This window comes from Mirounga angustirostris, unplaced genomic scaffold, assembly GCF_029215605.1.
Source record: "Mirounga angustirostris isolate CCGP_5_RB_7025 unplaced genomic scaffold, mMirAng1.0.hap1 SCAF_3, whole genome shotgun sequence".
NCBI lineage: Eukaryota > Metazoa > Chordata > Mammalia > Carnivora > Phocidae > Mirounga > Mirounga angustirostris.
Genome location: NW_026991711.1, coordinates 72703860 through 72721160, shown reverse-complemented (window position 1 = coordinate 72721160; position 17301 = coordinate 72703860). Strand labels below are relative to the sequence as shown.

The 17301-nt window shown below is 42.5% G+C and overlaps 1 protein-coding gene across 1 annotated transcript in view; it reads right to left on the bottom strand.

Annotated features, from left to right (window-relative positions):
- Positions 1-651: 651 nt before the first annotated feature.
- FLT3 (fms related receptor tyrosine kinase 3) overlaps positions 652-17301 on the bottom strand; it is a 66920-nt gene continuing 50270 nt past the window's right edge. Inside the window, exons 18-24 of the mRNA XM_045868528.3 lie at positions 15470-15552; positions 14515-14642; positions 10774-10896; positions 7728-7839; positions 7316-7415; positions 6752-6857; positions 652-1210 (exon numbers count right to left, since the gene is read on the bottom strand). Of these exons, the coding sequence (XP_045724484.3) occupies positions 1088-1210; positions 6752-6857; positions 7316-7415; positions 7728-7839; positions 10774-10896; positions 14515-14642; positions 15470-15552 (775 nt within the window). The 3' untranslated portion in view covers positions 652-1087. The remainder of the gene's footprint in view (positions 1211-6751; positions 6858-7315; positions 7416-7727; positions 7840-10773; positions 10897-14514; positions 14643-15469; positions 15553-17301) is intronic.

Genomic DNA, 17301 nt, shown 5'->3' with positions numbered 1-17301 from the left:
AGTCGAAAAATCTTAAGTTGAACCACCGTAAGTGGGGGATCATCTGTTTATGCATACATTTATAAATTACATATATTATATATGTAGTCCATCTAATTCTTACCACAACCGTGTAAGATAGATGCCATCCATTATTACTCCATCTTCCCAAAGAGAGAGCTGAGACCTAAACAAGTTCAGTTACTTGCCCAACGTTGCATGGCTAAGCAACGTTGGAAAAAGAATTCCAGCCCAGGTAGACTGGCTTCAGGGTTCTTATCTTAACTACGGCCCTGGAAGGGAGGACAAGAAAGGGCAAACCTTCATCACGTTCTTCACCAAGAACCACACCTGGAAAGTAAGGATGAGGGCAAGTCAACTTTATAAGCCTGTGGGAGGGAGAGAGCTAAGCTGAATTCAAAGGACGAAGGAGGCTGAACCCATGGAGTGCTACAGAGAAGCAAGCAGACATCAGCTGTTCTGCTCTGGTCTGGGGGCAGGAGTCACGGATCCTTTTAAGAATCTGACGAAAGGCTGGAGCTTCTCAGTAGAAAAAAACTACACATGCACAAACAAATTGCTGCACATAATTTCATTAGGTTCCTGCCCTCCAGTTAAGTCTTGCCCTAAATATGTCATGTAAACAATTCAATGACAAACATTTCTAGAGAAGAGATTTTATTTCCATTCATAAAATATATCACTAAATAGCTGAAAAAATTACATATTATTTTAAAACATAGATTTAAAAAATCATATCAGCTTCTCCTTAGCAAAATGCTTTTGTTTTATGTATTTACAAGAATATACTATACCTCAGGTACACGATTTTCACTCAAGCCAGCCCAAGAAGGGCTTTGGATGTAGGTAGATGCTCCAGTAAAGTTAATTATCAGCTCCTCCTGCCTTGTGCAAAGGATGATTTGTTTTTTACAAAAGTTCCTTTGAAAACAAGAGTAAATACAGAGAGCTTCTAGAGAAAAGTCCAGCAAAGCAGCAGCTGAGAATATACTTTCTTCTGGTGATGAAATTAATCCTGTTTTGGTAATCTACAGCCTGTTTAAGGTGGGGGTTGGAGGGAGGAAGTCCTTAAGACTAAACTGTTTCTCTAGGAATCTTCAACGTGAGCCTGTGGAACCAGGAGCCCTGAATCCACCTCTCTGCTGTAAGGTCGCCTGTTTTGGTAGACGGAAGGACGGTCTGAGATGTGGCCATCCATGTTCTGATACATCTGAAGGTGGGAAAAAGACAGAACACTGATTACCATCTGATGAAGATGGACACGTCAAGGGCCTATATTGCAGATTACTTACTATTACGATACATAAGTCTTAGAGGATAATCTTAGAGGATATTAATTGACAAAGCAAATTCGGTTTATTAATGGAGAAATCAAGTCATAGTCAAATAGCTGATTCCATTATTGTTTCTGTTCTTGGATATAAAGTCCCAATCTAGAAATCCAAAAGCTGAGCAGTAAAACCATAAAAGAGAAAGGCCATTAAAATGATCTGTTCATTATGCAGTTAATAAAGGGGACTGATTCTTGAGTTTCACTTGGGAGGTCAGTGACTTTAAAATGTTCTTCCAAGATGAAAACAGCTCTACTTTTTGTCTGATTATAAAGTTAACGCACTTTCATATAGATACTGTAAGCAATATAGGAAGATATATAGAAGAAAAGCTAAAATCATCAGAGGTACCACCATTATAGTTAGCTTGCTGTGTCCACACAATTTTGCGTCAGTAGGCTCAGAGTGTAGACCCTGTTTTAGAACCTTATTTTGAATTACTAATACGTTGTTTGCATGTTACATGTGTTACACATTTTCACTATTTACTAAATATAAGCACATTCGGGGTGCCTAGGTGGCTCAGATGGTTAAGTGGCTGCCTTCAGCTCAGGTCCTGATCCCAGGGTCCTGGGATGGAGCCCCACGTCGGGCTCCCCGCTCAGCAGGGAGTCTGCTTCTTAAATAAATATGAGCACATTCATCTTTTTAATAGTAGCCGAGCATTCCATAGTACAGATGCACCATAACTGACCTTTTGATGGACTGGTTTTATAACATAAACTGAGAAGTGCACACTGGCCCTGCCTGTTTCTGGGCTGAATGGGGGCAATGGGATTGCTGGGTCAAAGTGGATGCACATCTGAATGGGGACGTACATCGCCAGGCTGTCCTGCCAAAACCTTTACTTATTTCTGCTCCTCTCTGCTGTGTCTGGGAACAACACTGTTTTCTCCTGAGCCCGACAGCAGGGGTGTTAACTACCGCTCAAGGCTCCAGCCCTTTGTCCAGCAAAGGTTTTATCTCCTTGCCTGCGTGTTTCATGATAAGCAAAAAGTCGAACATATTTTTCTATATTCGATGAACATTTGCACTTCATTGTGAATAGGCTGCTTCTCTCCTTTGCCCTTTATCTTGGGCTACCCACGTTTTTCTTATTATGTATGAGAACTCTTCGTGATGTAGGGATCGTGCATTCTTTTTTTTTTTAAGATTTTATTTATTTATTTGAGAGAGAGAGTGAGTGAGAGCATGAGTGGGGTGAGGGGCAGAGGGAGAAGCAGACTCCCTGCTGAGCAGGAGCCCAATGCAGGACTCGATCCTGGGACTCCAGGATCATGACCTGAGCTGAAGGCAGACGCTTAACCCACTGAGCCACCCAGGCACCTGGGATCGTGCAATCTTACGTTGAGTTTGACAGACTCCCTCCTTCTCCCCACCCCTCACTACTGTGATAGTCAGTTATTGTGTTCACTTGATAAACTCCGCTTAATTTTTCTTTCTGGAAAACGGACAAAAATCTCCTTTCGAACCTGGTCTTCACAGTAACAGTCAGCCTCAACCCTTAAGGATGAAAAGGTAACGATACATCGTTTTTGTAAAGCGGGCCTAGCAGTTGGTTATGACCTGTTGAACCAAATGCACATCTCCAGCACTGAATTTCTAACCATCTAAGGAAGGCTGTGACAGAAATACCAGTAACACTTCAAATCCAACAGCTCCACACCTGAATCCATGATCTCTGATCTCCCAAACCTTCTCTCCTTCTTGTATTGACAGTTTCACTTAGCGCACCGCCCCGCCTCCAGGCCCACGATCCAGAACTTTCAGAACCATCTCCTCAAGCTCGCTGTACTCCCACAGCCAATCAGAGACCAATCAGAGACGGGTCTGTCACTGCTTTTAATGTCCTCCTGTCCATTTCTTTAAGTGATTTTTATTTATGTAAGTAATTAATTAGTTTTATTGACGTATAGATGAAACAATGTTACATCAGTTTCAGATGCACAACATAGTGATTCCACAGGTCTGTACATTATGCCGTGCTCCCCACAAGCGGACCTCCCATCGTACGGCACATCACAGCATCATGGTCTGTATTCCCTGTGCCGTGCCTTTCATCCCCGTGACTTTTTCATTCTGTAACTAGAAGCCTCTACTTCCCTTCCCCTTCACCCCTTTAAGTGATTTTAAAATGAATTTTTTAACTGCACAAGTAACACACGAGTACATTCTCCTTATAAAAATTTTGGAACCCTAGCTTTTCAAGTGTATCAACAGAAAGAGGTGCGTAAGATTTTCTTAACACTTTTTAAAAATGGTTTCTCTATCCATAATTATGTTCTTTTTATTCTGAATGTCATTTGTGCTTTCTCTTTTTTCTTAATTGTTCTCTTCATAGTTAGTATGCGTTAGTGGTATATTTGTATACTGTATTAATATACAATATTAATATACAGTGTAAACTAGATCCAGACTATTGTATTCAAATCCAAAGTCTGACACTTACTGTGTTACCTTGGGCAAACGACTGAACCTCTCTGTATCTCAATTTACTGATCTGCAAAAGAGGTAGTAATAGAACTTACTTCTTGAGATTGATGTGAGAATTAATTGAGTTATTATGGGTAGTATATTAGTAGAGTGCAAGACACTCAAAAGATGTTAGCCATTAAATCATTACCACTATTAGTTCAAAAAACAACTTTTAGGTTTCCTGATCATCACTATTATTTTGTTTTGAAGGCTACTCTCAGTTTAATTAATTCTGCCTGTATCTTTACTAGTTCTTTTCTTTTTCTTTTATTATTACTTATTTATTTTAGAGAGAGAGCGCGCACAAGCATGGGGAGGAGGGAGAGGGGGAGGTAGAGAGAGAGGAAAAGAATCTCAGGCAGACTCCACGCTCAGCATGGAGCCCAATGAAGGGCTCGATTCCAGGACCCCGAGACCACGACCTGAGCTGAAACCGGGAGTCCGGCACTCAACGGACTGAGCCACCCACGCTCCCCTCTATTAGTTTTTTTCTTCTGCTTCATTCGTTCTCTTCCTCCTCTTCCCTCCTCCTTATTCATTGTTTTTTTTCTTAGCTTCTTGAGTTGGAAGTTTAAGTCATTCATTCTCATTCTTTGTTTTCTAATAAATGAATTTAGAGTTATAAATTTGGCTGGCTCCTACAGGTTTTAATAAGCAGGGTCTATTTTTATGTCTTTTTCCTTCCTCCTCCTCCTTCTTGTGAACCAAAGGCTTCTGTAAGAAGCATGAGTTTCAATTTCTCATGTAGGACACTGGGGGCTTTTCGGGTGTTACTGGTGATTTCTCATTCCACTGCACTGAGGTTAGTAAATGTGATCTGTGTGATAATGGTCTCATTTATTTTGAAATTCTGTTTCTTAAGTGGACTTATGAATCCTGCCATTTTGAGCTTTTTCTATTTCCATGAATGCTCTTTGTTTCTCTCTTCCCCATTTTGTGGCGTTGATCCGGTTTTCTATGGTCCTTTTTTCTTCTACACTGAACCTGAGATTATAGATTATATTTCTATTTTCACAGTGGTTATACTTATATTTTTAACACCCATGTTATTCTTTTTTTTTTTTTTTTTAAAGATTTCATTTATTTATTTGACAGAGACAGAGACAACGAGAGCGGGAACACAAGCAGCGGGAGTGGGAGAGGGAGAAGCAGGCTTCCCCCCGAGGAGGGAGCCCGATGTGGGACTCGATCCCAGGACCCTGGGATCATGACCTGAGCCGAAGGCAGACGCCCAACGACTGAGCCATCCAGGCGCCCCACCCATGTTATTCTTATGTGTATTTAACAGTGTGGCTGGTCCCACTGTGGAACTTCTGCAGGATCCCACCAGACCTCTCCCTAACTTCTAGGAAAGCACTTGTCTTTATTCTTTCAAAGAGTCCTCTGTTGTGGGTCTTCCCTCTTCAGCCCTAACTGCTTTCATTGTCTCAGGGGTTTTCCACTGTTTCTGGTCCACAAAGACCTCCTTCTGGCTTTCAAAGGCAATTATGGCCTCACTTCTTTAAAAAAATATAATAAAAAATATATATGTGTGTGTATATATGTATTTATGTATTTTTAATATTTATTTCATTTTTTAAAGATTTTATATATTTATTTGAGAAAGAGAGAGATCGAGAGAGAGAACACAAGTGGGGGAGGGGCAAAGGGAGAGGGAGAAGCAGATTTCCCGCTGAGCAGGGAGCCCGACTCTGGGATCATGACCTGAGCTGAAGGCAGACGCTTAACTGATTCAGCCATCCAGGCATCCCATTTTTTTATATTTATATTTATTTATATTTATATTACATTTATTTATATTTATATTACATTTATTTTATATTTGTATTGTATTTATTTATAATATAGTATATATAAATACATGATATATTGATAATATATTTATATTTTATGTATATATTTCCTATGATTTGTGGGCACGGACATGAGAGGAGAGGTGATGTGAGTTCAGGCCGCTTTCCTGAAACAGGAACTGTGTGTGTCCCTTCCCCCCACCGTCTAGTTCACCCCCTCATTTTTGCTCACCTCTGCTGCCACAGTCACCTCTTAACTGATGTCCTTACTTCTGCCATTAGGCTTTTGCTTTCTCAAATTTACTTTTATGCCTGCCTGCCTGCCTGCCTGCCTACCTTCCTTCCTTCCAGAAATATTTCCTTAGCACTTTCCATACACTAAGCATTATGCCAGCCACTGGGTATGTAATGGTGAACAAAACGGATGTGACCTCTGACGTACCCTCGTGCTGACAGGCACTCATTTATTTAATGACCAGTGAGTGTCTCCTGCCCATGGGACTGCATCAGGTGATGTGAAGAGGAGCAGTGCATTTGCTTGCCCTCATGAACCAAGTCTGCTGATGGGAAAGACAGACCCACAAAGCAAAAGTCTCAGACAACATTACTGGAGTCTCACATACAGTTAAAGACAAAGTGATTAGGGGGATCACCTACCTTGGCAAGCCATTTTACAGGTGCGAAAACTAAGGCCCAGAGAAGTAAAGTGATTTGCCATAATTCATACAGCGATGAGGAGCTAGAGTGCTAGAGGTGGGATTAGATTCTCATGACTCCAGGTCAATGTTCTTTCCACTCTGCTGTATTGTATGACTGGGTTGTGTGATTATTCCATACTAAAGCTTCATGTTGAATTAGGAAAGGTCAGTGGCGGCCAGGGATTAAGTTTTGTTTAGTCATCTAGTCCTATGCACTGGACACTTAAAAGCATTTAATTTCTTAATCAATCGGCTGAAAACTTTAGGGAAAGCTTCCCCCCCCAAAAAACACTTACCAGTAAATATATCTCACCCCATATAACTTTCAAAGGGCAACCAGACAAACTGCTGAGAAAGACACCGTTCAACTTTGACTCTTAGGAAATCAGTGCGTGTTCTGAGTTATTGCTTTCCTTTCTAATAGTCTTTTATAAAGTACTACGCAGCTACGTACCGCTTCTTCTGCATCTGCCAGCTGACATCCCAAAAATGAAGTTAGATTGGGGAAGGACGGCCGTTTCCTTGAGTCAAAAGCCCAGCAGGATTGCATTATAAAGTATCTGTAAAAGCAAGAGAAGAGGAGTAAGCTGAGGAAATCCGAATAAAGAAAAGCTGATCATTTCCCACCATTTCTTGCTGGGGAGCTACTCACCATGTATCGCCTGTTTGTTTTGTGGCAAGTACTCTACTAGACTTTGAACTCACACCAGAAAGGGCAAATTAGATGACGGACAGAAATGCATTTTGTGGACCAGAAACTAGGAGATGGAGTCTTCTCACCCTCAAAAGAACTGAAGCCCCTAATTCACAGTATCTTCAGTTTTGTCCAGAAATCCCCAAAAGAAAAAGGAAGAGTTTCCTTTTTTTTTTGTCTTTTTGTTTTTTTTTTTTAAAGAGGAATCATGAATTTTGCATTAAGGAGTTTTACTTTTTTTTTTTTTTTTTTGACATGCATTTGGAACTAGAGAGGACTGTAAATTCCTGATTTCAGCCACCGTGCAGTCTGGTTTGAACTTACATTTCTTCCGTAGCATAAAATGGCTGATCCATCTTAAATCCACTTTGAATGAGTTTATAGAAGTTAGCGTCGACCGGAATACCAGGGTAAGGATTGACACCTGAGGACGACATTAGGGAGGATAAACTATTTCATCTGTTTCTTTATTCACTCGATTAACAAGCATGCACCGAGAGCTCCCACGGGCCAGACACTGCTTGGCGCGAGGCTGAAAGCGGGGGAAGTTGTGGCTCCTCCTCTCACGCGGGTGTAGGCCGGTGGGGAAGACACGGCAGTAAAACATGAAGTGACACAGGTGTGAGACTAGCGAGCTCTTGGGAGCATTAGAGGTGGCATGTCATGCACGCTTTGATTTAGGAATGGGGGTGAGGCGTGGAGGGGGCAAGGGATGGCAGCAACGTGCAAAACTTACCGAGTGAGAATATCTCCCAGAGTAATATTCCATATGACCAGACGTCACTCTTTATGGTGTAGATCCCTTCAAATAAGCTTTCAGGAGCCATCCACTTTACAGGCAGACGAGCCTGTGCGGAGTCCAGGAGGAGATCAGTGGTGATCAATGGTGAAGTGACTGAATGGTGAAGAGTATTTTCTTTTCTCTTACTAGCTAGATGATAAAATTTCTTGCCTTCCTAAAGCCACTCTTAAGGCTTAATGGAGAAAATCATATTCCTCAAGTGGAAGGTTTTCACTTTTAAATCAATATTCTAACATAACAGCCTTACAAAAAGAAAACAAAACAAAAAACCCAAACAAACAAAAAACCAACCTAACCGGCTTTCTTTTTTTTTGAGAGAGAGCACATGCATGCAAGCGGGGGCGGGGGTGGGAGGCAGAGGGAGAGGGAGAATCTTTTTTTTTTTTTTTTTGCTTTGTTGTTTTGCTTTGGTTTGCTCTTTTATTTTTATTTTTTTTATTCTTATGTTAATCCCCATACATTACTTCATTAGTTTTAGATGAAGTGTTCCATGATTCATTGTTTGTGCATAACACCCAGTGCTCCATGCAGAACGTGCCCTCCTCAATACCCATCACCAGGCTAACCCATCCTCCCGCCCCCCTCCCCTCTAGAACCGGGAGAGGGAGAATCTTAAGCAGGCTCCACACTCAGCGCAGAGCCCGACACACTCAGCACAGGGTCCATCTCATGACCCCAAGATCATGACCTGAGCCGAAATCAAGAGTCAGATGCCCAACCCACTGAGCCACCTAGGTGTCCCACAGCTGGCCATCTCTTTAAAACTCATCTTGAACGAAGCTTTGTGCTTGGAATGGGTAAGTTTAACAGTGGATAATTCCCATTAAGGAGTAATTAGTCCGTTGCCCAGAGGTACGTAGATACTGGTAAATTAGTGGGATATTTTGTAAAAGCATTTCTTGGAAAAACTTTAGTGGAAATGCCAGCTACAAAAATGTGGTGAGGGGGGTATATGTCATCACTTCCAGGAATGACACCAGGCTGGCTTCTGTGGCTTGAATAATTTCCAGTAACACGAAAGGCAGGTTTAGAGTTAGTATAGCCTCAGATTAGAATCAAGACACAGGGGCAGATAGGTTACTGGGATAGAGTTTTTTGTAGCATTTTCTCTTTCATGAGGTGAGGAGCCCTTCACAGTGCATGTTAAATCTGCCAAGTAAAATCAGACCTCAAAGGGCACCTGGCTGGCTCAATCGGTAGAGCATGTGACTCGGGATCTCAGGGTCGTGAGTTCCAGCCCCACATTGGGAGATTACTTAGGGAAATTAAAAAAAAATCAAAGCTCAAGAAAGAAACCCTATTTTAAATCCTATACAAACCGATGAGCTGATAGAATCAAACAGGCTAGTCTGGTTAATTTGATTAATTAAGGGAATTAATTGAAGTGCCAAATGGAATTCACCTTCCCACATAAGAGACCACCAGCTAGTAAGGTAAAAACCACACAGCCACCCATGAGCTTTGATCATCTTTACGATTTCAGCTACGAGTGACGTATAGATCTAAAATCAGCTGAGATGGTTATTTGATTCTAATGGGAACAGTGTTCAATTTGATTTTTAACATTTATTGGCCGTTTACCCCAGACAGGTGCTTTCATGTTGGTTTTATTGGTTTATTCCCACAACAACACCAATGAGATAAGCGGACAGTCCTCATGGGAAATGCTGCACGTGTCACAATGGTTATGCACAGGCTCGGGGCTCAGACCATTCATGCTCTAGTCCACGTGCTGTGTAATCGTGGGCAAGTTATGGTTCTGTGCCTCGGTTTCCCCACCCACAACTGGGCACTTGGAGAACTAAATGAATGAATATATGCAAAGCGCTAAGAATAGTGCTTAGCACCCGGGAAGCACCAACCCAGTACTTGGTGCCACTATTATTTCACAAGTGGGGACAATAAAGCACAGAAAAATTCCAGAAAAGAATAGGGGCTTAACTTTAGGTGGTGTGATTCTTACAAGCCACTCTCCAGTACACAATTTTATCATCTAGTATTTCCAATAGTTCTTAAGTAACATTATCTGTCCCTAGTTGGGTTTTTATTTTTGTTCTTTTAATTTTTTTTTTAAAGATTTTATTTATTTATTTGAGCGAGAGAGAATGAGAGACAGAGAGCATGAGAGGGGGGAGGGTCAGAGGGAGAGGCAGACCCCCCACCGAGCAGGGAGCCCGATGCGGGACTCGATCCCGGGACTCCAGGATCATGACCTGAGCAGAAGGCAGTCGCTTAACCAACTGAGCCACCCAGGCGCCCCTTTTAATTTTTTAACAAGTAGATTTTGTCATATTTTAGGTTTCCCTGTGTGACAGTAATAAGATGCTAAATATTCATTAGCTAATATTTAATTTAAATATTGTGCCCTTTTAAAATTTACATTTAATATTTAATTTATATGTTGTACTTTAAAAAATGCTTTATCAGGGCGCCTGGGTGGCTCAGTTGGTTAAGCGACTGCCTTCGGCTCAGGTCATGATCCTGGAGTCCCGGGATCGAGTCCCGCATCGGGCTCCCTGCTCGGCGGGGAGCCTGCTTCTCCCTCTGACCCTCCACCCTCCCATGTGCTCTCTCATTCTCTCTCTCTCAAATAAATAAATAAAATCTTTAAAAAAAAATGCTTTATTGTAGCGACTGCCAAATTCCCATACCTGGAAACATGACGCTGGTTGCATTATAGCTAAGGGAACTGAAGTAAGTTCAAGTAATGAGTGTCTTTTAAGTGTCGATTGTACTCCAAGGTCCCTAACTGGTCTGTTCTGACTCGCCCAAGGATAGATGTGATGCTACGTTGCTCAGGTTTTATTATAACTGGAATATTCCCTGAAGCTACAGAAAAAGCTTTTAAACATAAGAAAGCTGACTGCAGTGAGGAAGTTTCTGGAATCAAACCGGCGCTACAGTGAATGCGGATGTCTACCATCCCAATAACAAAACACAAAATAACAGCATAAAAATAGGTAAGAAATAGCAGCCTCACGTTGCCCCTGATAACATAGTTGGTGTCACTCATAATATCCCGGGCCAGTCCAAAATCACAGATCTTCACCACTTTCCCATGGGTCACGAGCACGTTCCTGGCTGCCAGGTCTCTGTGAACACACTACAAAGAACGAAATTGGAGTGTTATTTACTCTGACGGAGATTATCACAGAGTACAATTTTGCTTCCAGTTTCAAGTTCAGCAGGAGTTACAGATGACAGCAAAGTGCAGTTCATCGAGGTGTCTTATCTTTACTGGGCCACCGACAGTCATCACGCGTGACGTGCGGCACACAGAGGGAATGCAGATGGCCCAATTCTTCAGCTGTTGTAGATGCAGTCATTTGTGCTGCTTATGGAACATTCCCGGAGGCCAAGAGGATGGGTTCTTAGAAAGGAGATCAAACCTGGCTGGGTGTTGTGTCTTCCTATAAATAAAAGACACAATACCAGGGCCCAGTGTTGAGCTCCCGCCCAAAGGGACTTTGGGAGGCTCTTGTCCAGTGGGGGGAGAAAATTATCTCTTTTCTGACTGGAAAACAACTTTGGCAATGAGAGTACGATCAAAGAAAATATTTGGAAAAAAACAAAAAATAAGTTTGGGAAGGTTGACTAAAGTGGAATTAGGAGCCCCTGGATGGACAGAGGACATGACATGAATCTGAGTGGTCTGGCAAGAGAATAAACTCTGAGAAGGAAGATAATCAAAGGAATAGAGCACTAGGAGCTAAAGGTCCAAAGGACTCTATTCAATCTTGAAAAATAAAAGCAAAAACCAGGCAGCTCTCCTTCCTCCCTCTCCAGTTTTCTGAGAGTGTTGCCCGCTGCCTGTAGACTCCATTTACACTTCACCCCCTTTACTACTGGCCCCCTGCACCCTGCCTTCCTCCTGCAGATGTCTGCCCCAGCTGCCTGGGCTAAGCCCCGCAGTGATGTGCACGGCACCAATCCAGTTGAGATGGGATTTGGCCTCCTGGTGGCACCTGGTACTGCCGGGCCAGCCCCTCCTCCTTCAGGTCCCTCCTTCTGTGAATTCAGCACATCACTGGCCCCTGTTTTCTTCCTACTGCCTGGTGGAAGCTGTTTCCTCCTGGGCCTCCATGCAAGCCTGCTCTCATTCCCCAGGGCCGCACCCTCTCGGTCCGCATCCTCCCGAGCCACTTCGTCCAAACCGAGGGATGCAACTACCACCACCCAACCTCTGTTTCCAACCCGAACATTTCTCTTGAGCTTCAGATAGGAATATCTGCTGGGCTAGGCCCTACTCTACTGCCCCGGGAACCACATGCTACACATTTAACTCATGACCTTTCTCAACTGACTTCCTCCCGACTTCGTGTTCCCTGCCCTATCCCATGTTCCCTGCTGGTTTTCCTTTTCCTCAGAAATCTCCTCTAGCCGAAGCACGAGCTCCTTCCCCAAGCCTTTTCTGCACCGTTCCCCACCCCTGGTTCTGATATGTGTGTGTGTCTTTCCTGGGTTCCCAGAGCTTACGTGAACACGAGTATTTACCACACTACAGTGTCATCTTTGATTTGCGTGTCTACTTGTCTCTTTCTCCCCTGTCAGTGATAGCACCTAGCCAGTGCTCGAGTAACGCTGGATGGAGTCACGGAGGCTACGGGGAAAGTAAGGAGCGACCAGAGAAGTAGGGGGAAAAGACAAACGGAGACAGTGACATCATGGTGTAGAGGATAGGGCCTCAAGGGAAAACAAGGCGAGAGGGTCTAAGAAACTGGATATTCCTCAAAAAAGTTCTTTTTATAACAAGCCCAGAGAGTAAAAAAGCAGTGCCCCTTGACCTCCAGTTGTGAGTAGTTTGCATATTTACTTCAAGACAGGCAGCAAACCAGGCCAGATGATCGAGGTGGAGGCCCTCCAAGATCTATAAAGATACACAAGCACTACTGTAGCCAAGTAGGTGAACTCTAGTTAAAGCAACTATAGATACACTGGAGAAAAGAGGAATCCAACAGCAGGCAGGGAAGATGAGGAGAAGAACGTGCCTCAGACAGATGAATGGATAAAAAAGATGTGGCATATATATACAGTGGAATACTATTCAGCCATCAAAAAATGAAATCTTGCCATTTGCAGCGACGTGGATGGAACTGGAGGGTATTGTGCTAAGTGAAATAAGTCCACCAGAGAAAGACATGTATCATATGATCTCACTGATATGAGGAATTTAAGAAGCAAAACAGAGGAGCATAGGGGAAGACAGGAAAAAATAAAACAAGACGAAATCAGAGAGGGAGACAAACCATAAGAGACTCTTAACTATAGGAAACAAACTGAGGATTGCTGGAGGGGAGGAGGGTGGGAGGGATGGGGTAACTGGGTGGTGGACATTGGGGAGGATATGTGATGTAATGAGCCTGGGGATTATATACAACTGATGAATCACTGACCTCTACCTCTGAAACCAATAATACATTATATGTTAATTAATTGAATTTAAAAAAAAAAAGAGTATGTCCCAGAGATGAGGGGTGGGAAAATATTAAGAGACAGGAATTTTTTTTTAACTAGTGAGCAAGGATGCCCACATTTGGAAAAAGAAAAGCAAAGAAGGCAACATGCACTTCCAACATCCATGAGGGAAAAAAAAAAAAACCACTGAGATTCTAACTGGAGTTGTGCGAAACATACAGATTAACTTGGACAGAATTGGCTTTTCTAATAAACCCTGAATCTCTCCTACATGAACGTGGTAGAGTTCATTTATTCAGGCCTCCTTTTTGCCATTTAATGATGTTTCGTGTGCGTCTCGTATATTTCTTGGGTTTATCTCAAGATGCTTCCCAGGTTTGGTTGCTATTGTGAACATCATTTTTTTCTGTTCTTCAAAGCTGTTGATTTATTTCATGTTAATCTTTTTTTAAATTGAGATATACCTGACCTATGACAATATATCAGAGAAAGTCATTTTTTTAAGGAAAAAAAATACAGTTGAAATGATTCTCTCCAAATTCAAAGAGAACGAGGAGAGAGGAGGGACCTGGAGGAAAGAGGGAGAAAGAGAAGCAAAGATTCAAAGGGAAAAGAGGAGGGAAGAGTTTGGGAAATACACAAAAGGTAACAGAACATAAGATGGTGCAGACAGAAAGCAACCAGAGAAGTGACTTCCATCTGCTCACAGGTAAGAGATGCTTGAAATGTCCGAGAACAGGGCTGAGAGACAATTACAGAAAGAATGCAAAACTGAGGTAGAAACCAGGGTTTGAGGCAGACTCCACGACCCTCACATCAACGTCCTGTAAGTCTGGGATGAGCATCAGAGGAGGCAGCAGGTGCACCAGGATCCTGCTAGCCCACCACACCAGGATTCTGGCAAGCCCAGCATGCTGTGTTGGAGGCCTCGCTTACCCGGGGTCAAATGCCCATGCGCAGGGCACAGCCTTGACTGTGGACTGACTGTCCACCTGGACTGACTGTCCCAGGAAGGACTGACGCTGTACGCCTCGCTTTGACTTCCTAGCTGGAAGTCTCAGGGGACTTTGGACCGCCCAGGAGGGCTTCGATAACCATTATCTAATAAGGGATCACAGGCACTGCCCCTGTAATTCACCCACAGCTGCTGTAATGAACCTTCTACATAGCTCCAACAGTGAAGGGCGTGGTGGATGGCGGGGGAGACGGACTTTAAGGGATACACGTTGAAATAAGAAAAAGGAAAGCACATCTCATTTCAAAAATTATCTTGTTGCTGTTAGTGTCTCCTTCAAAAGGGGCTTACCGACTTAAATTCCAGAAATTCCATTCCTTTGGCAACTTGATAAGCAAAGCAAAGAAGGTCTTCAAATGTCAGCACGTTTAAGTCCTCTTCTTCCTCCAGCCTTTTTTGGTTTTCATATTCAATTTCATCTGTAAAACAAAACTGGTCAGTTGCTGGTCAGTTGCTGGCCACAGGTCTAAGAAGTTGCCCCATTACATCCCCAGGGGGAGGTTATCAAAGCCATAGTGGGGAGGGATGCCCAGACTACAAAGGAAGCTCCCCAGCACTGGGGCTACCCCATTCATGCTAAACCTGTGGGGCTTCTGAAGGGTCAGCCAAAGATTCCTTTTGGTTAGAGGAGTAACCTCTCCAGCTGCTTTGGTGACAAACAGCCTTCTGATCAGTCAGGAGCTTCTGATCCTCCTCTTTTGTGCAAGGTAGTTTTGTCACATGGGAAAGAATTAGCATTGCACCACCACATTTCGTGAACTGCACTGGGCACTTACTGTACTTCCATTTAATCCTTCCGATGGTACTTTCGATGACGAAAGTACTATTGGGCCCATTTCACAGATGACAAAATTGTGGCTCAGATGGTTACATAAATTGTCCAAAGTCTTCCAGCCAGAAAGTGAAGGTACCCAAGGTTAACCCAACTTCTGTCTGATTCCAGAACTCATCATTTTTCCACTTGTCAGTAATCGATGGCTCTAATTAATTTATGATTTTAAAAAGAACAACCTGACTAAATAAAACAGCCCTCTGTGTTTATTAGCTGCATGCTGACATCAAATACACAATACGTAAACTGTTGGCTTTTCACTACCTTTAAAGCAAATATGCATTAATACAGCCTTCAGGGGACATTAGCAAAGAAAAACATGCTTTGCATTGACACACTTTTTAAAAAAACAACTAACAGAATTCCTGTATCTGTTTCTATTTTAAGGTGCTACTAATTAGAATAAAATATTACCTTCGGATTGAAATGAATTCCCATTGAACCCTGAGATATGATCCAAGTCCTGGTGTATCTGGACTTCTCTTGAACCAGGCATACTATTAAAAAAATTATTTTGTTATTTATGTTCTTCTTCTGAGTAGACATTTAAAAAAATACAATTAATCAAAGAAATGAATTCTAGTTACAAATGGGCTTTCAGATTAAAAGCACAGCATCCACTTGTCCATTTTTTTGCGTGTGTGGACATTAAAAACATGTGTGGAATTGAGCTTGCCAAGTCTAACGAGGACAGAAGTGATCCCCATTATCTGTACAGGGTCCCACAGTTCAAACAGGACCTCACTCAGTCCTTGTCACAACTCGACAAGCTGGGTGTCAGAGTCACATTTTATAAAACACTTGGTGAGATAAATGTGATTTGCTGAAATCATGAAGCTAACAAAATGTACAATTAGGACTCACACCTCTTTTGTTTCTAAAAGCCCACTTTCCCTATGAAAGCTCCTGTAATACAGATCTTCTACAAAGACCTGTCGTTTTAACATCCTTCTTTTCTCAAGTTGGTCTTTGTAAATAAAGTGCATTTCCTTTTCCTGTGAAATTAATAAACAGTAATAACGAAACTCTCTTGTGGTGTATTACATAAAATTCTTCACTGAGGAATTCTGTGTGCATTATATACAGACAATGATTCCATATATTCCAGCATACAAATTCATCCCAATTTACAATTTCCATATCTTTGGAAAATGACTTTATGCTTGCAGACCACAAATATTCCTGCGTCGCTTCAGTGTATTTAATACTCCAGTGACTAGAATGAATCAAAGGCCCAGTTGACCAGCATTAGTTGTTGCTGACCGTGGAGTGCGGATCATACCATCTGACTCATTAAGAGACTCTATTCTAGAATACAGATGACACTGCAGAATTTTCTCAGTTTTAGAATATGAGCTAAGAAACAAGTGTGAAAGACAAGACTGGTGTGACAGGCGTGAACTGGTTATGGGCAACCACACAAAGACACCCATGGGGATCTCCAAGGGGCCTCCCAGCTTTAAGATGCTAGGTCTCTGTCTCAGAACTCAGAAGGCCAAAGGCCTGCACTGAAACCTACACGCTAAGAAAAACAAGGCTGGAATCTCAAGCGCACCCTCCGAAAGTCCCTCGGTAAAGACAAAAGTTTCTAAAGACCTGCTTTGAGGATAAGGGAGAGTTTTCACATGTGTGGAGGAAATAGGAAGACACTGTGGATCGAGGAATCATTCTATTAAGAATGCCTGTGAATTCATTCAGAGATAGGTGTTATATGATGTTTAAGTAATTAGCAAGAAATTCCCAGGGATGAAGAGGAGCATCCCACCAAACTCCTACAGCCCTCATTTATGCATGCTAAAACAAAAAATCCTAACTGGACTGAGAATCACTCAGGCTCCCCATGGATGGCAGAATATACAACACAGAGCATAGAGACAAATGTTACCGCTACTTAATTTCGTCTCCATCACATTATGTCAACTGATCCATTCTAATTTTTGAAAATCCAATTTATGAGTTCAGAGCTCTTTTGCATCAAACTCCCAAGACCTGAACTACTCTCTACGAATATGTCAAGGACTTTGGGAAAAGTGTTCATTCTTTCTACTAATTCCTACGTGTCATCCAGGAGAGGTGAAAGACTGAATAATGCACTCTTCCCAAAACTGAGTATGTGTCCAGAGTGTGTGTGTGATTCAGGCACAGGTGGACGGAGACAGCTACAGCCCCTGTACCATAGGAAAGCGAAGGTCTCATTGTTCCACATCAGCAGAGAAACTAGAACAAAGATAAGTGACCTTTCAGGG